Source organism: Amyelois transitella, chromosome 5 (assembly GCF_032362555.1).
Source record: "Amyelois transitella isolate CPQ chromosome 5, ilAmyTran1.1, whole genome shotgun sequence".
Classification (NCBI taxonomy): domain Eukaryota; kingdom Metazoa; phylum Arthropoda; class Insecta; order Lepidoptera; family Pyralidae; genus Amyelois; species Amyelois transitella.
Window position 1 is genome coordinate 12108504 of NC_083508.1, and position 23139 is coordinate 12131642.

General features: G+C 36.1%; 2 protein-coding genes across 4 annotated transcripts in view; one reads left to right on the forward strand and one right to left on the reverse strand.

Moving 5' to 3' along the window:
• Positions 1-23139, reverse strand: part of LOC106142273 (disintegrin and metalloproteinase domain-containing protein 22) — a 421117-nt gene that overhangs the window by 96746 nt on the left and 301232 nt on the right. For all 3 annotated transcript variants that reach the window (XM_060954904.1, XM_060954903.1, XM_060954905.1), the window contains 2 exons: positions 17986-18055; positions 6512-6658 (listed from right to left, as the gene is read on the reverse strand). In XM_060954904.1, the coding sequence (XP_060810887.1) occupies positions 6512-6658; positions 17986-18055 (217 nt within the window). The remainder of the gene's footprint in view (positions 1-6511; positions 6659-17985; positions 18056-23139) is intronic.
• LOC132904432 (uncharacterized) lies at positions 1601-2598 on the forward strand. Its single transcript, XM_060954820.1, has one exon. The coding sequence runs from the start codon at positions 1786-1788 to the stop codon at positions 2596-2598; it is 813 nt and encodes a 270-aa protein (XP_060810803.1). The 5' UTR covers positions 1601-1785.

Below are 23139 nucleotides of genomic sequence, written 5' to 3' on the forward strand. Positions count from 1 at the left end.
GCGCACATACGAAGTATGTAGTTATCGTGCCAACTGATAGATGTAGTCTCTACCTACCCCTCAAGGAAAGTGTATTTTTGTGTACAAGAGGCCGCCCGCGACTTCGTCCGCATGGAAACCCTATCAATCTCTACCAAAACCGCGGAAACTCTGGGATAAATGTAGCCCATATATTATTCAGGGTCTTCAGCTACCCACATACCAAATTTTATCGTAATCAATTCAGTAATTTTTGCGTAAAAGAGTAACAAACATCCATACGTTGCATGCATTTATAATATTAGTAGGATGTAACCGAATAGCCTATATGAGTCATCTCCATAATTATATTCATAATGACGCAGGCCTTATAATATGATTTCATTGGACAAAAAGCATTTCGTCAGGTTTTTAATTAAATTCAAGCACGCTGGTCGAAATAAAGGCATGACATTATAAAGTTGCATTAAATTCGTTGTGAAAACGTGCATATGTGAGCTAACACGGCTCATAAAATGAATGAATTATGTCGTGCAGTTAAAGAGCATATCGTTATTTTAACTAATTTACCACGTTCTGTCAATGTTATAGAACGTTTCAAATTAACATTTCACAAAAATCATGTATAAATGAACTCTAAGGAATTTTCATAACGGGAACGTCAATGGAAATATCCTTACATTTTTATTTTTACTTACTTTTACTTACAAAGAACTTTGTATGGTCTTGTCGTAAGCTTGGACTTAGAAAGAAAAATTTATCCCTCGGACTTTAGAGGTGCTACTAAAAATGACGGAGGTCGATCAGCTGATTATGCTCGTGTTTCGTCCTCAAGATTAGCAAGATTATGGTTTGTTTACACATGTAGTTACACATGACATGTGCCGCCACAGCAGTGAATATTTGAGGTAGTCAAAAAAAAAAAAAATATATTGAACAAAATGTGGGTAGGACGCGCTATTCGCTTGGCTGCCAACTTCTTATTTCATACTCATTCACATTCAGTGCTCCGCCACAGCACGTCGCGCTATTTATAAATTATTTCTTAATTTCTTAATTATGTCTTCTCGAAAACGTTTCAATAGTGATTCTGTCGAATTGAAAAAATTACTTAAAAAAGTGAAAATTTTAGAAAAGAAAGTCAATGATCGTAAACGTCGTCGGATAATTGAAGAAAGTTCTTCATCATGTTCATCGTCATCAGAATTGGCGGTTTCTTCACCAGCGCGGAGCCGTGCGCAGTCACCGGAAAACCTAGAAGGTACCTAGGCTTCAACTTTATTGTGCTTAAAATAGCTTCCCCTGTGTTTGCGGTATAACAACTAAATCAGAGTTATACCTACACACCAACAGTAATTGCTTGACCTGCTGTTAGAAGCTATGCATTACTGGGTTTGCGATATAACAACTTATCTGAGTTATATCTACCCACAAGACAGTAATGTTTCTTAATTCCACGCTGCTATTCAAGGACCTGCGTCGGGAATCCTTCATCTGTAGGATATCGCATTACTGGGTTTTTCGGTATAACAAATAACAGAGTTATATCTACCCACTATATAGTAATGCCTTCTATTGCACATGCGGTTTTTTTTTTTTACCGTTCATTTCGGGTTTACAACATTGTTGTTACCCAAGTACCCACTTGCAATAATGCAACGTGTAATTAACGGCAGTAGCATTTAACGGCATAAAATTAATTTTTCAGGCGGAATCCAGCAAGTTCCCGTTGATGTCCATGACATTCCACGGCTTCACAGCCGTTCACCCAGCCCATGTAGGGGTAATCTCGTCGCCGAAAAAGAGATGTTACCGTTGACCTGTCCTCCTACTGCTAATACGGAGATTCTCGATGAGAATCTTATAGAACTAGATAGTTCTATTTTGGAAATTCTTGGAGAAGATCCCACGGCAGCTACCACATATGGTAAAGATATTCAAAAAGACCTGGCCGTTCGACTTGAGCATATCGCAACACAAGGGTTATCAAGGGAAACCCGCAAGGAGTTGCTCGAAAAATTCCTCATACCGAGTAATTGTACTCTTATTGATGCACCAGCCATTAATCCTGAAATAAAGGGCGCTATACCTATAGTAGTTGCAAAAAGAACTAAAGCTATGGAATACAAACAAAAACAATTAGCTGGTGCTATTGCGGGTCTCAGTATAATCATAACTCAATTAATTAACAAGAAAGATTCTAACTCGGAAATACTAAAAAATTTAATGGATGTTTGTCGGTTACTGTGTGACTGTCAACACAATGATTCTGTTACAAGGAAGGGATTTATTCTGAGCACTCTTAAGAAAGATATGAAAGAACAAATAGAAAATACTAAAATAGATAAGTTTTTATTCGGTAATGACTTGGCCGAAACTTTAAAAGCCGCTAAGGCTATAAATAAATCTAGTGCTGAACTTAAGCCAGTTCCTGTCAAGCAACCTACAAGAAAAGCAGCTAATTTCTCTTCAAAAAACGTGAAAGCACCCCCGACTCGTCGGGGGACTACATCAACATCACAAAGACCCCAGGAGACTGCGCCGGAGCGGCGGACGAAGCTTCAGCGCGCCAGCTCGTCGAGGACATCGCAGCGAGCGTCGAGACACAACCACCGCTAAATTCGGTAAAATATGCCGGTAGACTTTCTCATTTCTACTGCCAATGGAAATGTTTGACCAACGATCCTACCGTCTTATCATGGATAAAAGGTTATGAAATACCTTTCATTGAACCACCAGTTCAGACAGTGTTGTATCAACGAACGACATTGCCTTTTAGTACTGAGAAAAAATATTTCGCAAAAGCCGTTCATAACCTTTTATCTATTGGAGCAATATCTACATGTGAACCCTGCGAAGGTCAATTTATTTCAAAGGTATTTTTAATACCAAAACCAAATGGAAAAATGAGATTTATACTAAACCTTAAACAACTTAATAAATATATTAATACTTGTCACTTCAAATTAGAAGATTTAAGGACAGCTGTAAAACTTATCTCGAAAGATTGTTTTATGAGTACAGTTGACATAAAAGATGCCTATTTTTTTATAAAAATCCATCAAAATTCGAGAAAGTACCTTCTATTTTCCTTAAACAATCAACTGTACGAGTTCAACGTTTTGCCTTTTGGCCTTAACACTGCTCCATTTGTTTTTACAAAAATTATGAAACCCATTGTTAAACTCCTTAGACAATGCGGGTACATTTCAATTATTTATTTAGATGATAATTTTTTAATTGGAGATACCTATGAATCTTGTTTAGAAAATGTGTCAAAAACTATAAAACTTTTAACCTCACTAGGTTGGGTAATAAACGAAGAGAAAAGTGTTCTTAAACCAAGCACATCAAGTAGATTTTTGGGATTTATATTAGACTCTAAGCAATTGGAAATTAGTATACCTTCAGAAAAAATAAATAGAATTAAAAAAGAACTAGAAAAATTCATTAAATTAAATCGTTGTAAGATAAGAGACTTCGCTAGCTTACTAGGTTTGCTGGTATCTGCCTGTCCTGCTGTCGAGTATAGCTGGCTTTACACAAAAGAGTTTGAAAGATGCAAATTCTTAAATTTACAACCTGATACAAATTACGATAAATATATGACCTTACCAAAATCATTAAATAAGGATTTTACTTGGTGGCTTAGAGCTATTAGGCACCCAAAATGTAAAATCAAGGACGAGGTCTTCGAATTAGAGATTTTTACGGATGCCTCAACTACAGGGTGGGGTGCCGCATGTGGTAAAAATACTGCCAGCGGCCCTTGGAGCGCAGATGAACAAAATAGACACATTAACTATTTAGAGATCTTAGCCGCATGCCTTGGCCTTAAGACCTTTGCAAAATATTGTTATGATGTTCAAATTCTTTTAAGGATTGATAATACAACCGCTATTTCGTATATAAATCGAATGGGTGGAATTCAATTCCCTCATCTTACGCAAATCACAAAGGAATTATGGCAATGGTGTGAAATGCGACAAATCCATGTTTATGCATCATACATCAATTCCTCGGCTAATAACATTGCTGATGCGGAATCTAGAAAACCGCATCCTGATATAGAATGGGAACTCGCAGATTGGGCTTTTCTTCAAATAGTTGATAGTTGGGGACTATTTTGTTGGGGATATTTCTTGGCATAGAGACCCAGACGCAGTATTTGTCAACGCTTTTACAATATCTTGGTCAAATATATTTTTTTATGGATTTCCTCCATTTGCCATGATTCTTAAAACTCTTCGTAAAATTATATGTGATAAGGCCAAAGGAATCTTAATTGTTCCTCATTGGCCCACACAACCGTGGTTTCCATTATTTAGGAGCCTTCTTCAAACTGAACCAATAATATTCAGATGTGGTGATAATTTAATTTTATCTCATTCCAGCCCTCGCAACATGCATCACCAGATTACCCTGGTTGCAGGGCTATTATCCGGTCAGCGCTTCTAGGAAGAAATATTCCTGCTCCTACCATCAAAATAATGATAGCTTCACTTTCGTCAAATTCAATTAAACAATATAATACCTATATTAAAAAATGGTATTTATATTGCATGAAAAATAACTTAGATATTTACCATGCTGATATCTCGAATATCCTTAAATTCCTTACTGATTTATATGAATTAGGTGCACAATATAGCACGCTCAATAGCTGCAGATCAGCGCTAAAATTAATTTTTGGAGAAAATATCTGCGGCGATGATAGCATCCGTCGTTTCTTTAGAGGAATATTTAAATTGCGTCCTCCTCAACCCAAGTACAATCTTACTTGGGATACTTCACAAGTTTTAGACCATTTATCCACTTGGTACCCGAATGAGTCTTTGTCATTAGAGAAAATTTCTAAAAAATTAATAACTATACTTGCCCTAATCACGGCTCATAGGGCACAAACTTTGTCGAAAATTTATATTCACAATATCGATATGCGTAATAGTGAAATTTTGGTAAAAATACCCGATTTTATTAAAACTTCTCGCCCTGGCGTACTACAACCAGTATTAGTCATACCATATTTTTTAGATAGACTAGAAATTTGCCCAGCTAAAACACTTTGTTCTTATATAGAAATAACAAAGGACTTACGTGGGAATATTCAAAATTTATTTATAAGTCTGAAAAGACCATACAAACCTGTTACCTCGCAAACGTTATGCAGGTGGATAAAAGACGCACTTAAAAGTAGTGGCATTGACGTATCTTTGTTCACGGCACACAGCACTAGGCATGCTGCTACTTCTAAGGCCTCGAAACTCGGAATAAATTTAGATTTAATAAGAAAGACCGCAGGTTGGAGTGGAACCTCAAATACGTTTATAAAATTTTATAATCGTTCTATCAGAGATAATATGAGTAATGATCAATTTGCTAAGAGCATTGTAAGAAATTCTTTAAATAATAGTTAAATTTATGAAAGAGTACCCACATTGATTGTTGTACTTACATTAAATGTTACTCTTTATTTAATTGTTACACTTACTGTTTTCTCTAAAAAATAATAATAAATGCCTTCATTTTGCAGTTCAGTTTATTTTATAAACATTCATTACATGTATCATAGATATATCTGTGATATGTGGATGTTCACGCTTCTTCTCTCAACGTCTACATGTGTAAACAAACCATAATCTTGCTAATCTTGAGGACGAAACACGAGCATAATTAATGATTAAACGAACTTACCTAGTGAAGTTCTATCATAATTATGCGAAGTGTTTCGTCCGAAGAGATTAGCAACCCACCCAACCCATATCCCCAAAGAATCGTGAAACATCCATGCTCCATACCTGAACTAAATGAGTATGAAATAAGAAGTTGGCAGCCAAGCGAATAGCGCGTCCTACCCACATTTTGTTCAATATATTTTTTTTTTTTTGACTACCTCAAATATTCACTGCTGTGGCGGCACATGTCATGTGTAACTACATGTGTAAACAAACCATAATCTTGCTAATCTCTTCGGACGAAACACTTCGCATAATTATGATAGAACTTCACTAGGTAAGTTCGTTTAATCATTAATTATGATGTTGACAAAAACCGATGAGATTTCCCGCCAAAAAGTCTGTACTTAAAAACCGCTCTGAAAATTATCGCTGTCACAAAATCAGATAATGAACTAGTTATATATAATTTAGTGAATACACTAAGCAGTGAAAGAAAAAATAAAAAAGTTTTCGACGACCGTTGTACGCTTTTCGAAACGAAGCGAAAATCACTTGTCATGGCAAGCTAGACATCTAGAAAGGAGTGTGAAATGTGTCTAAGGCCACACATCACTACACAGTATAAAACAAAGTCGCTATTTTAGTCTGTTTGTCTGTATGCTTAAATCTTTAAAATTACGCAACGGATTTTGATGCGGTTTTTTGTAACAGGTAGAGTGATTCAAGAGGAAGGTTTTTATGTATAATTTTTTCCGAATTTTGCACCCGTGCGAAGCTGGGGCGGGTCGCTAGTGACTGAATAAATAAAATTTGTTTCTCTAGTATTTATGAGTACTATAAAAAGGGTCACTGACCGATAAGTCACCGCCGTAGAAGGGATGTATGACGAATGTCTCGTTGCCTATGTGAATGACCCCGGAGACGCCGTTGCATGTGTGGAAGGCTGCCGACGCGCCGGGGTAGTCTTTGACAGTGCCGTGGTAGTAGCAGTGTTCGATTTCCTGTAAAAAACAAAGTCTTGTAAGAACATACATACATACATACATAAAATCACGCCTCTTTCCCGGAGGGGTAGGCAGAGACTACCTCTTTCCACTTGCCACGATCTCTGCATACTTCCTTCGCTTCATCCACATTCATAACTCTCTTCATGCAAGCTCGGCGGTTTCGGGTACTTTTGACCTGACCCTTTACCAGGACGTATTTATCTTGTAAGAACTTATGAATTAATACGTTGATGTTGACGATCGTGATTAAGCGTCAGCGATCGGGAGGCGTCTGTGGTCATGAGGTCAGGCGTGAGTCGTTTCGTGCAAAAACCTGACTAACCCACTCTTTTTTTTTTCGAATTTTCCGTGTAAACTTATTTGCAGGCAAACTCATGCCTTGAGTTTATTCAAATGACGATAACTTTTTTTTTAGTGAACCGATTTTGATGAAACAAATTTACAACTTTAAATGTTTATCTGCGTAAAAATAAAGCAATTGGTGAAAGTTTCAAGTAAATCGGTTCAGTACTTTCGGAGATAAATGTGATCATGCATACAGACACATAGACAGACAGACAAAAAATTAAAAACAAATGTTCGCTTTCTATTATTCATTCTTAGTGTCCGTCTATCCATTTCAGTATAAAATACTAAATGCACAGACAAAATATTTTTACAGTACTCGTACTCGTAGTAGATACTCTTCTTAAATTTTTAATTTAAACTGTCAAAGAGTTAAGAAGGACTCTCATCTCTTCATGATTGATTGGCATTGTAAATTCAAAAACTGAAATACCGAGCTAAAATATCAATCAATTTTAATAATAATTGATTGATGGACGATCAAGTTTACCTATATAATAAAGCCTGTCCAATTGATAAAAGAATATTGAAATTTTGAATTGAGAGATAGTAACCTATCCTAGCCTAAAGAAGAATTAAAGTTTCTAAGTCTTTTGTATTTACTTCTATCGAATACCAGCTGTTGCCCGTTACTTCCTCCGCTGTAAAAGTCTTCTGACAATTTAATACAAAAGACCCTCTGTATTTTACCCTATGAGGGGTGAGTGGAGAATTTTCTTGTATACCAGTTTTTAATTTGGACCAAACCCGACAAATTTGAGAAAATCGCAATCAAAGCACAGTAATAGTTTTCCAGTGATGCGAGTACAAACATACAGACAGACATAAATTCTGAAAATCCCATTTTCCAAAATGCAATGTGACCCTTGGATGTCGAAAAAGTCTAATAAACTTAAGATTCTTCCTATAGGCGTTGGGCTAGCAACCTATCACTATTTGAATCTCAATTCCATCATTATAGCCATACATGCATGTGGCATATCAGTCTTTCCAAGATCGTCGGCTCTGTTTACCCCGCAAGGGATATAGACGTTACCATATGTATGTACATTTTTAAGCTTTTTTTGCACTTTAAATGGACTCCATATCAATTTATTGGGATGTCTTGCAAGTACAAACATCGGTCAGTAACAATCTATACTAATATTATAAAGCTGAAGAGTTTGTTTGTTTGAACGCGTTAATATCAGGAACTACTGGTTCGGATTGAAAAATTATTTTTGTGTTGAAAAGACCATTTATCGAGAAAAGCTTTATAACATCACGCTGCTACTAAAAAGAGCGAAGAAATAATGGAGAATGTGAAAAAAATCGGGGAAAATTTTGAGGGCTTCAATGATGCCCAAAATAACTATTCCACGCGGACGAAGTCGCGGGCACAGCTAGTTTTATTATATGTATGGATTTATGTCTTGGTAAATCTACATCTACGTCACGTTTTTCATCAGTCGTGTTTGTTACCAATCAGGCTAGTGTCGCCTACATCAATAAACCCAATGTTTAATCACCACACGTCTGAATGTAATCAATATAAGTGCGGGCGTAGCGCAGTACAAGGAAGGGCCAGCGAATTTTGTACTTAGACTGCCCCCTCTTTACATAATTTTAGCTACGCCCTTTATCGTATGTTATATTTGCGCAAAATAATTATTATCCAAGGCCCCATGATATAATGTTACAGAGGTCAGACGGCTGGTTTCTTGAAGACGTATTCCGCCATATTTTGTGGCCGTGCGTTTAGCAAAAGAACGATACTGTTGAATAACAAATTAGGAACGTTCGCTGAGCACGAAATTGCGCCCGCTATATTTTATTGAATTCCGCCATTTTTCGCCATTCTCCATCATTTTTCGCCATTTCCCGGCATCTCCCGGCTCAGCAGCGGGGCGTTTCGAATTCATCATGTTCCATGAATACGTCTGTCACAAATTCTTGAACAGACATTTCATCTTGTTACCTTTTTTTTTGTCTGTTTCGAATGCCAACCTGTTTGTCCATACAAATAAATAAAGTACGTGGGTTATGTGTTGCATTGTTGAGTTTTTATCCATACATACAAACATCTTTACATATTACCACGTCTATACCCCTTCCGGAGTAGACAGAGCCTTTAAATAAAAATCTTTAAAATACTGAAAATAAAGGTCTTTAAAATACTGGATGGTCACGTTCAGCTGTATGGATATATAATGAAATTGAGATTCAAATAGTGACAAGTTGATAGTCCATCGCTTACAACAAGAACCCAAGTTTAAAAGCCTATCCTTTAGTCACTTTTTACGACATCCGCGGGAATCAGATGGAGTGGTTCTATTCTTAACAGCCGGGAACCACACGGCACAATATATCGACATAATTTTATATTTTATAATAAATAAATAACATCAGATAAAGTTCGTTTCTTATCTCGAACAAAACAACATAGTAACCTATAAATGCAAGCAAGTAAAGATTCTCTACTCAGGACTCGAGAAACTTTGGAAATTTCCTCGTAATTTCCCATTAAAAAACGGCTGCGACCACGCTACCGCCTGTCAAGTCGATGACAAATAGTCGAAGAGCTCGCGATTAAAAATGTCTCGACAATTTATTACGATGCGAATTTTTCCAACGTGAGTTCATTGCTCAGAAGTCGATTAATTCTATAGCATTAATGAGCGCTGGGTTTTTAAGAGTATCTTTGGACCAAATCAAATGTAACAGAAAAAGATAAAGAGCATAGGCCGAGTTTTGTTTTAGCAAAAGGAAAAGAAAACTTCGAAATCATGTGTTCAATTTAAAATATTTCTTGCACATACGTACGTACTTTTTATCACGTTTACATCGCTTGTGGAGACGACAAAAGTCTTTAAAAGAACGAATGGCCACGTTTAGCTATAGGATTTAATGTTTGCGAGCCCATCGCCTCGAATCGAATCCCAAATTTATCCCAAAATAAATAAACACATTTCCCTTAGTCTTTTTTTAAAATTAGTTTTAAGTAATTTATTTGACGTCAACCAATGTCGTGAAACCAAAAGATATGACAATTATTGAGTGACATGAAGTATCCTATAACAAAGAATAAAAAAATAAGAATTTGAATTTTGAATTTGAATTATTAAGATATTCCTCTACACTGGTTATTTTACACACGTAGCCCCATTTTTTCGGTTCAATGTTTTCATGAGCCGCCTCCCGGCTCTCGTGTTTTTGTCGTTACGCGAAATAATTGAAAGACGAGCAGCCGCCGTAAGCGATGTCTTAGTGTTTTAATTCTTCAATATTTTATTTTTCAACTTACAAAATTTTCAGGGAACAAATATAAATGTACACAAAAGAATATATTTTTTTAGAGAAAACACATTGCTTATGCATTTCCACAAAAGCATTTTTACCGGACGTCAATTTACAAATATAAATCCCTTAAATCTGAATCGTGGACGAATGCACATTATCTAAATTAAAAAAAAAACATGATACAACTCTGGATTCAGAAATTATTTTATCATGATTTTTCTATTTTTAACATTCATTCACTGATTCGTTCAATGCATTTGATATCCGTACTCGGATTACTGTTCCAGTATCTGTTATTGAATAAAACGATTACAGCATTCACGTTATCGTATCCCAACTCATAAAAACAAAGGGAATACACAACAAACCTTCTCAAAATTCAACGCGCAGCACAACACCCTTAATCCAAGAATTGGAGCCTATTTTTTCATGAAGCGATCGAACGCCCATACTAAATTAAACAAGGTGGCAGGAAAATTCAATCCAATCTAAGTTCCTTCAATCCAATTTGAATTTTCCTCACCTTACAGCCCCCCCCCCCCTCTCCACTCGTCCCCACCCCCTCCGTCTGAGCGTTCAATCCATGCTTCAATTTATACGTATCTATCTAGTGCATGTCAATCCGTGTAGCGGTAAACATCGGTGAATAATGCATTCGTTGAAAATTTAACGACAGTGTCTTTGTTGGGTTGTGGTTGCTCTTGTTAAAGGGTTTTGGAATCGATTGACTAACCGTAAATCGATTGAAATGGCATATTATCTTTTTCGGTCGGTTTGGGTCTTGCTAGTTGGATAAACTTTGATGTAAGCTCCCGGACTAGATAAAAGGTGATTAGTGCCTTTATTGTTAAAAGGATGTGATTTATTGAACTGATCTGAGGCTAATAAACTTAGAATTCTCCATAGGCGATGGACTAGATCTAGATACTAGATGGACTGTCACTATTTGAATCTCAATTCCATCAGTGTTTTCAAGACTGTTGACTGTTGACTCTGTCTACCTCGCTAGGGATATAGATGTGATAACATGTATGTATGATCCGATAAAGAACAAGGTAATGATAATCATCAAATTTTGTTAATTATTATATTTTTTAATTATTACCAACTTTCATCAATATTATTTATGCAATGTGCCGTGTGGTTCCCGGCACCAATACAAAAAAAGAATAGAACCACTCCATCTCTTTTCCATAGAAGTCGTAAAAAGCGACTAAGAAATAGGTTTACATAAACTTGGAATTCTTTTTTTAAGGCGATGGGCTAGCAACCTGTCACTATTTGAATCTCAATTCTATCATTAAGGCAAACAGCTGAACGTGGGTTATCAGTATTTTAAAGACTCTCGGCGCTATCTACCGGTTGGAATATAGTAAATATATAAATATAAAAAAATATATACGGGACAAATTACACAGATTGAGTTAGCCTCGAAGTAAGTTCGAGACTTGTGTTACGAGATACTAACTCAACGATACTATATTTTATAATAAATACGTATATAGATAAACATCCAAGACCCAGGCCAATCAGAGAAAGTTCGTTTCTCATCACGCCTTGGCCGGGATTCGAACCCGGGACCTCCGGTGACACAGACAAGCGCACTGCCGCTGCGCCACAGAGGCCGTCACGACTATATGTATGTATGTATGTTATTTATGCAAGCTCTTCGCTCCGATTTGTCCGGGGCACGTACAGGCCTTCCCTTTCCATAGTTTCCATTTACACTCGTCTTGTACATTCGTTGGTTTAACCTACTTTCATTAGTCCCTCTCAACATGACCTAACCATTTAAGCATTCTATTTCGAATGTAAATACCTACATACGAATCACGTCTAATTCTCAAACAGGTTATATGCAGAACACATCTTTTACTTGCCAAGATTACAAACAACATACTACAAACTATAATACACTATAACTATAACTAACTATAATACAAACTAATAACTAACTATAATACAAACATATCAGTAATCTTTCCCGGAGGAGTGGGCAGAGCCCACATCTTTCCACTTGCTGCTATCCTGCTATCCCTGCATACTTCATTCGCTTCATCCACATTAATAACTCTCTTGTGCCGTGTGGTTCCCGGCACCAATACAAAAAAAATAGGACCACTCCATCTCTTTCCCATGGATGTCGTAAAAGGCGACTAAGGGATAGGCTTACAAACTGGGGATTCTTGTTTAGGCGATGGGCAGGGACAGGTTGCTAACCTGTCACTATTTGAATCTCAATACTATCATTGAGCCAAATAGCTGAACGTGGTCATTCAGTCTTTTTAAGACTATTGGCCCTGTCTACCCCGCAAGGGATATAGACGTGACCATATGTATGTATGTATATGTATGTATAACTCTCTTCGTGCAAGCTCGTCGGTTTCGGGTACTCTTGACCTTTTGCTGGAACGTCTCGGAAAAAACTTATAGACACTAAGAAACACTATGAAATCTGACACGACAAAGGTAACGTGATTATAGCTAATATTATAAAGCTGAAGAGTTTGTTTGTTTGAACGCGCTAATCTCAGGAACTATCGAATCGAAATCAGTTCGAATTGAAAAATTCTTTTTGCGTTAAATAGACCATTTATCGAGAAAGGCTTTAGGTTATATAACATTACGCTGCAACTATAAGGAGCACAAAAATAATGGAATATGTGAAAAAAACGCGGAGAATTATTCATTCTTGAGGGCTTTAATAATACCCAAAATAACTATTCCACGCGGACGAAGTCGCGGGCACAGATAGTAATATATATATTTAATTTCAATTTTCATGTAAACCTTGTTTAGTTAACTCTATAGATAAATTGAATTACATTCAGCTACATACAGTACTAAAAAATTACTGACACGAAATAAATTTCCATGTAAAAAGAGTATCGGAGCTGTTACTTCCGTGTCATAGAAGGTAATGTTTCCAACAAGCTCGTATATGTTTTATGGCCAGTGATACTTGTGACAATGTTCTATGGGTTACAAGCCATTGGTGTAACGTTCAGATATACGCAAGAAAAGGTCTCGATTCTCGCCGTATTTGGTTCAGATTCAATTTCTTAATAGGGTTCATGAAGGATCACAATAATATGTAGATGTAAGACACTAGCTTTTTCTAGCGCCTTCGCTCGCTCACATTAGACGGGTTTTATATATATAATATACATATGATCACGTCTATATCCCTTGCGGGGTAGACAGAGCTAACAGTCTTGTAAAGACTGATAGGCCACATTCAGCTATTTGGCTTTAAGATAGAATTGAGATTGTAATAGTGACGAGTTGCTAGCCATTCGCCTAAAAGAAGAATTTCAAGTTTATAAGCCTACTCCTTAGTCGCCTATTACGACATCCATGGGAGAGTGATGGAGTGGTCCTATTCTTTTTTCCATTTGGTGCCGGGAACCATACGGCACATATATATTATTATAATAATATATATATAATATTATATACATAATATGCCTCTTATTACCTCTTTCATTATGTTGGTACATATGATAGTTCTCATGCCCATGGAGTCATTTTGAAAAGCGTTCATGGGGCCGAAGCCAGCATGGAGAGGCCCCTATTATACATTGTTTTGTTATGACTAAAAAGGTATAACAGCGTTTTCGAGTAAAACTCCCGATCTGCTTAAATTATTTCCGCCATGCAGTTATCGTCAGTCTGCACAAAAACTTTACTTATTAAATACTGGAAGAAATCCCTCGCAGGGATAAGGCCGCCGTTGTGCATTGTTATTTTTAATGTATTTTTATGTACTATTAAAAATTTGTTATGTACCTACAATAAATTATTTACAAACAAACAAACAAACTACCTCAGACGCACTTTACTCGTATCTATTGTTTAAAACCGTACGAAATTTCATTCATTAATTTTCGAGTTTAACGCGAACAAACAGACTTAAAATTTACTAAAAAGAAATTTATCATACAATTTGTAACGGTGAACTACGTAATCGTGTTATTCTGATAACAACACAAGCTTGTGAAGGATGTATCATCAAATTGGATTACATACGCCTCTTTGATACTAACGTTTAACAAAAATCGATGACATGCGATTACTCGCCCGAACGGCCACGTATTCGCTCGGTGAAATTACATTTTTTTACCAAATTTAAGAATAGACTACTTTCCGTACTAATTCAAAATGTTTTTTTTCAAAATTAAAAATTTTTGTTCATCATTATAGGATTTCTGTGTGGTTCCCGGCACCAATACAAAAAAGAATAGGACCACTCCATCTCCCACCACTCCTCTCATCTCTTACAAACTTGGGTTTCTTTTTTAGGCGATGGGCTAGCAACCTGTCATTATTTGAATCTCAATTCTATCATTAAGACAAATAGCTGAACGTGGCCATTCAGTATTTTCAAGACTGTTGGCTCTGTCTACCCCGCAAGGGATATAGACGTGACCATATGTATGTATGTATGTATGTATTATAGGATACTTGTTGGTTTGTTTGTTTGTAATATCTTTATTGCATAGAAATTTACACAGTAACAAGAAAATAGTAAGTACCTACATTGTTATAAAAGAGACAAATCACTTGCAATGGCGGACTTATCCCATGAATGGATCTCTTCCAGTCAACCGGCAAACAATAAAGGAAATAGATAATTCAGTAAAAAGCGGCAAATATTATACTTCATATAAACGTGCCCATATATGTATGTAAAATTCTAAGGGCGTAGTTGCAATAAAGCATTATTTATTTATTTTTTACTATATTTTCCGTTAACTTGTTAACCGTTTTGTTGGAAAACAATCCATGAACTCGATTCAATCTTAATCTCCCCATTGAGAGTTGGGCGGGATTCCGAAAACTCAATTAAAATCGTCTCAACACTTTAATTGTCTAACTGATGAATAGTCCAACTTTATGGTATCCATAACATCGTGATTAAAATTAAAATTTAATTTTTATTTATAGGTAAAATTTTTATCTATTTATATTTATTTTGAATAATATTTATTTTTTATTATTAATAATATACATATACATATAGTCACGTCTAAATCCCATGCGGGGTAAACAGAGCCAACAGCCTCGTAAAGTTCGGCTGTTTGGCTTAATGATAGAATTGAGATTCAAATAGTGACAGGTTGCTAGCCCATCGCCTTAAAAAAGAATCGCAAGTTTATAAGCCTTTCCCTAATATATTAATTAATAACTTTAATTTAATAACTAAATAAAGAACACAATGAATGATGAAACTATTTATTACTTGAAAATTTATGTGGCGGTAAATTTTCGTTTTTATTCTAACGTAACTTGATCCAATGGGAGACGTTCTGGCAAAAGGTCAGTCAAAAAAATGAAACCATCCAAATTGCACGAAGAGAATTTTGGAGGGAAGCGGATTAATGCTATGTATATATGTTTAATCCAACTGGTCTTCAGCTTATTAGCTAGCTATTTGACCAAATATTCGTATTGAAATAATTCGTTTTTACTTTCATTCATGTTTTTTAATGTAGACAATGTGTCATTCGTCCACGTTTTAGATTTAAGAGATCTATCTATGTATCTCTTATCTATCTAATATCTATCGATCTAGATCTAAAATGCTGCAGTGTAGTTTGTTCCGCCGCTTCTTCTACACATGCGCTTCGGAAGCAGTAGTAGTTATAATAAGATTTAAGTGATGTGACGTCAATAAGTGATACCTTGCATCCAATTTTGAAAATAAATCTATACTATGCTATGGCTAGCCTAGGCTGAAAGAATATTTTGGCTTGAACTCGTAATAATTTCTAGACTTTATTATTTTCCGGTCAGGTCAAGTCCTGGAGTAGCGTCTGTTTAGGATTCGTGCCAAGTTTCAATTGTTCGGTGCTGATTTTCAGTGTATTTAACATTTAGCGAAACCGCCGAGCTTGCATGAAGAGAGTTATGAATGTGGATGAAGCGAAGGAAGTATGCAGAGATCGTGGCAAGTGTAAAGAGGTAGTCTCTGCCTACCCCTCCGGGAAAGAGGTGTGATTTTATGCATGTATGTAGCGTTTAGCGAGGATGTGAAACGTTATCCTCGGAAGATATGTAGTTTAAGTTGCCACTACATGTAACTTGTATCATAATTATGTATTAAAATATAATAGCCATTATTTTTATTTTATTTTTTTTGGCAAAATACTTATTAGAAAATATAGAATCTTAGTTAGGAGGCGACTAAGGGATAGGCTCATAAACTTGGGATTCCTATTTTAGGCGAGGCTAGCAACCTGTCACTATTTGAATATGAATTTTATCATAAAGCCAAACAGCTGAATGTAGCCTATCAGTTTTTTCAAGACTGTGGGCTCTGTCTTTCCCGCAATGGAAGTAGACGTGACTATATGTATACATTTGTCAAATAAATCGAAGCCAGCATTTTAACACAGCATAGTAATTATTTAAAGGGAGAAAGAACTTTGTAAGTAATAAGCCAAGACTTTTTCATTCGAAAACTTACAGAGCGAGTTTATACCGAGTTGAATAAAGTTTCTCCGTGAAGTATGAATAGTGGATTTCAACCTAACTCTTATCAAAGACAGAGAAAAAAAAACTTAAGAAAACTCACAAGTAAATGTAGCAGTGTGCAATTAATGTGAAACAGAATAAGGATAGTGCAGAAGTTTATTTTTATAGGATACCTGCTAGCTGTCCCGGCAAACGTTGTTTTACCATATAAATAATATTTAAGTTATTTATAGTAAAAAAAAAATGTTCAGTGTGGACAACCCTTATCAAGGGGTATGAATAAAAAAGGTTTGGCCGATTCTCAGACATACTCAATATGCTCACAAAATTTCATGACAATCGGTCAAGCCCTTTCAGAGGAATGCGGGAACGAACATTGTGACACGAGAATTTTATATATAAGATTTACCTACCAACATTTAAACCGTAGTTCTTAAACCCGCATTGAACTTATAAAAATATATAAAACCCAATTTACGGTTCCATAAAAAAAATTAAGAGAAGTCTATATTTGATCTTGGAAAATTATTTAGGTGTGTTTCTATGAAATCTTATCAAAATTAATCACGATAGCCATTTCGTGAAGGCGTAAAATCGACAGACAGACTTACATTCTCATGGATAATCAAGTGTTTTTTATTTCAAAACACCACGATTCTTCCTCCTGTCTTTAGACAAGGCCTGGACTACAAAAACATAACAATACAGTTGTTAGTAGCGCTTGTTAAAAGAGCCGCAAGGTTTAGTGAATTAATTTTTTTTCAGAGTTCAGTGCAAATTGAGTCTATCAATTCAGAAAAGAGTAGGTTTAAACCAGAGACAACTAAAAGGGGGCAGATGAAGTACTTATAACAGAAGCTCAAAAATTTTTTTTTTCTTACAAGTGATTACCTCTGTACTATTTTTATTTTACACTGTGAGTGCACTTTCCTTACTAGTTTACCGGACACAATTCATTCCGTAGCTTAATCTTCAGCAGTACAGCTATTAAAAGTTTCATAATAAATCCACTAGAGGGCGTTATATACGCGGCATACTGGTAATAGTTTGTAAGAAGACTTAATTGTTATTTTCATTTATTTTTCTTAGTTTCTATGGCGTGCGGTTCTCAGCACTTTGCGATGGGACCGGTTCCTCTCTTTCCCGTGAATATCGTAATCAGCGACTAGGGGATAGGTTAATAAACGTAAAACTCTAAGTAAAAAAATGAATAAACTCACCGTTCTGATGTCACTTTCAGCACCGTTTGCGAGATACTGTGTTTGTTTGAGGTTGGGTGCTAGCAGTTGCCTGAGAACAAACAGAATACAAAATTTAATAAGCGAATAATTCGGAATCCATACTAATTTTATAAAGAGAAAAGATTTGTATTTTATGTTGTTATAAATAAATTGAAAAGCAGAAAATAGAGGCATACGTATATATAATCAGGTCTATATCCCTTGCGGGGTAGACAGAGTGAAAAGTCTTGAAAAGACTGATAGACGTTCAGCTGTTTGGCTTAATGATAGAATTGAGATTCAAATAAACAACCCGTCAAGCAAGCTCATTCATCACCTAAAAGAAACATCCCAAGTTTATAAACCTATCCCTTAGTCGCTTTTTACGACGACGCCTTTTTAACCTTTTAATAATCTAAACAAAACATGATAAGTACTTTTAATTCCAAAATATGTATTATTATATACATTTATCTAGTATAGGACTATAATGATCGGTTTTCTATCAAAAACCCTCGATGTCGGACAATGTGTAACAACGTTGTCAGTAATCATGTTTCCGAGGTTCGAAGCTCATTAGTACTGCTTTCATCACGCGATGGCGCACGTATAATGAACTATTATGCACCATACATTGTCTAAGCTTACATAGAATGTGATCGTGGAATCGTGGTAAGTGAAAAAATGTAGACTCTGCCTACTTCTGCAGGAAAGACTGTCTCTGTGGCGCAGCGGTAGTGCGCTTATCTGTGACTGTGACATAGTAGGTCCCGGGTTCGAATCCCGGCCAGGGAATGATGAGAAACGTAGTTTTCTGATTGGCCTGGGTCTTGGAAGTTTACCTATTTAAGTATTTATTATAAAATATAGTATCGTTGAGTTAGTATCTCGCAACACAAGTCTCGAACTTACTTCGACTTGGGTAATTTGTTAAAAAAAAGAATAGTTCTAAAATCTACGATCACCTCACCTCAATTGGATCCAATTGGGTACCAGCTATTGGTAAATTGGATACCAGCTATTAGATAATTGGATACCAGCTATTGGATACCAGCTATTGGATACCAGCTATTGAAACCAATTGTATACCAGCTATTGTATAATTGGATACCAGCTATTGAAACCAATTGTATACCAGCTATTGCATAATTGGATACCAGCTATTGAAACCAATTGTATACCAGCTATTGCATAATTGGATACCAGCTATTGAAACCAATTGTATACCAGCTATTGCATAATTGGATACCAGCTATTGTATGATACCTCCATAACTATAGCTGCTTGCTGAGTAAACAGTATCGGATTATGCGACAGAAATACCAGGGGGCGTGAAGTGTACATACGTGTATCGAAACGTTCACGATTGAGCGCAAACTCTATCGGTATTTATTCCGTACACAGTCGCTTTGAGTCGTTATGTATTGGGTCGAGATTAGATTGATGTACGGAGACCAAGACTTTTAAAAGTACCTACACGTGGACGTCCTGGAGAAATGTCAGGTTAAGAGCAACCGGAATCGACGAGCTTTCATGCAGAGAGTTATGAAAAAGTATGTGAGGACCGTGACTTCTTCATTATGGAAACGTTCATTTAGTTTATTTCAATTATTTGTGCCTTGTGATATCCGCTTTAGAATAGAACCACTCCATATCTTTCCCATGAATATCGTAAAAAAATGACTAAGGGATATGCTTATAAACCTGGGATTCCTCTTCTCTTTGACACTATTTAAATCTCAATTCCATCATGAAATCATACAGCTGAACAAGGCTTTTCAGTCTTTTCAAGACTATTGGCTACCCCGAAAGGGATGTAGACGTGACTATATATTTACTTTAAATATTTATGGAAATATGGCGCGATCTAGTTGTTATAAATTCTTTAAATATAAATGTTGTTTATTTATTTAATTATTTCTCGCACAAGACCACCACTGAATCAGTATGAACAACTTAAAGAGGAGCAGAAAAATTGCTTGGGCTCTGTTCTTAACCTACTCTGCTGTATCGTATAATGGACAATGTGCATAGCTTTTGTGGACTAATTGGCAAGAGATAGCGGCGACAAAGGGGTAGGTATGTCATTAAATTATCTTTGATGATTTTACTGAGTCTCTGAAAGGGATTCTTGTTTCATTTGCTTTTAATTAATGAATTATCGTTTTGAATACCCATGGAGAATATTCCTTTGATTGTGTTCAATTTTATTATGAGACGCTTAAATTTATTTTACTTGTCGATGATTGCTTTTTGGAAGTTGAAACCTAATAAGCGCTTAATAATTACTATTTTAATCTACATAATATTTACCAGGACGAAAGGTATCCTATGTCCTTCTCCAGACTTTCTATTATTTATATTTATGCGAAATTTCAAAAAGATTGATTCTGTACATAACGCTTGAAGAGATTATAAACAAACTTACTTTGGCATTTATATATAGGTAAATACCTAAGGCTTAGGATAAGTGACCTAGGTTTTACAATTCTCACGAGAATAGATATCTCATGTGATCTATTAATCCAACTATAAGAAAGCTGTGCCGTGTATTTCCCGGCACTAATATAAAAAAGTAAGACCACTCCATTTCTCTCCCATGGATGTCGTAAAAGGCGACTGAGGGGTAGGCTTATAAACTTGGGATTCTTCTTTTAGGCGATGGGCTAGCAACCTGTCACTATTTGAATCTCAATTCTATCTTAAAGCCAAATAGCTGAACGTGGCCGATCAGTCTTTTCAAGACTGTTGGCTCTGTCTACCCCGCAAGGGATATAGATGTGACCATATATCTATGTATATCTATGTATGTATGTATAACACAACTGAATCACTAGAAAACAATAAAACTGATTATAATACACAGACAGATATTACAAATAGTGTAGTAAATATTTGTTCGACACTAACATTATTATGCTAAACATCTGAAAACTTCCACGGACCAGACGGTACAATTTTCGAAGCAGCAATCTTTCTTGTGCTACAAAATTTTCTGATACGTACGTCATCGCAATTTATAAGCTTGTAGCGGAAAGAAATGAAAATGCGGTTGACTGGATAAGCCAGTTGTCTGGAAGAGATCTCTTCGTGGGATAAGTCCACCGTTTCGTGTAAAATTTTAAAGGAAAATATAAATATTTATCACGTTTACTTCCCGGACGGATGGGGAGAGGCTTACTATTAATCAAAATACTTTCTTCGCTTTATGCGCGATTATCGTTCACGAGATATTTAAATTTTATGTTGTATCTGTTGTATTTGGATACATAAGAAATGTCAAAACAATTAAATTAAAATCAGTGATTTTCAAGACGTGATTAAAACGTAATAAAAGTATGATTGTAACAATAAAAAACATGTAAAACAATCGTGACACTTATAGCGATTTACTCATAAAATAATGTATGGTTCAGTTATTTGTCAGTGAGGTGTTTTTATTTTTATCATCATCATAATAATTAGCCACTTCTATATCTTCTCCTCTCCTTTCATTCGAACTGGACTTTGGTGGTCTCATCCATTCCGTGTCTTCGGATGTCATCAACCCATTTTTGTGGTGTTCAGCTTCTTCCGTAAATCGGTGCTGGGTCTCACCATACAAGTTCATTCACATTCTAGCCAACCAGAAACCTACACTGTTTTACCAGAAAATATGATTTTCCACAAACAACATTTTGTGACTCCATTGTAACTTTTGCCCGCTGTCGCTTGTGCCATGATCCTGATATATTTGTTTGACATATTTGACATGCTCCCCATTCGCCCCCTTTCACCCGGGGGCACTAGAGAGGAAAGCGGGGTGTATAGCAACAAAATCTTGACTTACACTGGATGTGAACCGCCCGGGGTGTATTTTAAAACGCGCCTTTTCGCTTGCGTGCTTTGTGTACTTAGAGTTTGAGAGCTATTGTTTGTAAGTTTCAATTTATGGCCGCGGGAGTGGTATAAAGAAAATTAATGTTATATACAAATAATTAATAAGTCACACGTACGTATATGTATGTTGTTAGACTGAAAGTCGGTGTCAGAACTTTTTTAAAGTCGATAAGAAATAGTTTTAAAATACTGTTTATATAATACAAGTGGCCCGCCCCGGCATTATAGCATAGCATTTATAAATATATAATTTCCTCAGAAAACTTTATTTCCAACATTTGAAACAGGAAAAAAATCTGTCCACACTTTTTCATTAATATCATTAAGCCTATCAGTTGAACGTTGCCTATCAGTCTATCAAGACTGCTGGCTTTGTCGACCCCGCAAGGCTATGGATATATGAATGAATGAATAATCTGTCTGTTACGTAAGGGATAAAAATATTACGATTATATATATATCTGTATCTAACGTACATACATATAATCACGTCTATATCCCGTGCGGGGTATACAGAACCAGCAGTCTTGAAAAGACTGAAATGGCCACATTGAGCTGTTTGGCTTAATGATAGAATTGAGATTCAAATAGTGAAGGTTATTAGCCTGTCGCCTAAAAGAAGAATCCCAAGTTTATAAGCTTATCCCTTAGTCACCTTTTACGACATCCAGGGGAAAGAGATGGAGTGGACCTATTATTTTTTCTATTGGTGCCAGGAACCGCACGGCACAAGCGTATCTTACGTTAATACCTTAAACTTAGCCCCAAATAAACACGACTACTGAGAAGGCATATGTTGATTCACCCCAAGCCCTTACGAGTCATGACTCTCGTATAATTCCGAGGTCACTTAATATGATAATCAAGTCATTACCAGTTCAAATGCGGCGCTGCCAACGAGAAAGGGAAGGTTAGCTTACACACACACACGGAAATTTTTGATATTTTGAGGTTTTGATATAATTGCCGTGTGGTTCCCGGCACCAATACAAAAAAGAATAGAACCACTCATTTTCTTTTCCATGGATGTCGTAAAAGGCGACTAAGGGATAGGCTCACAAACTTGGGATTCTTTTTTAGGCGATAGGCTAGCAACCTGTCTCTATTCGAATCTCAATTCTATCATTAAGCCAAATAGCTGAACGTGGCCATTCAGTCTTTTCCAGACTGTTGGCTCTGTCTACCCCGCAAGGGATATAGACGTGACCATATGTATGTATATATGTTTGATATAATTTAATTCAAAATTGATTTTGTTCATTGTACCATGTTTAT

Excerpts from the sequence above, each read along its gene's own strand:
- LOC132904432 (XM_060954820.1), top strand. The coding sequence starts at position 1,786 with ATGTTACCGTTGACCTGTCCTCCTACTGCTAATACGGAGATTCTCGAT.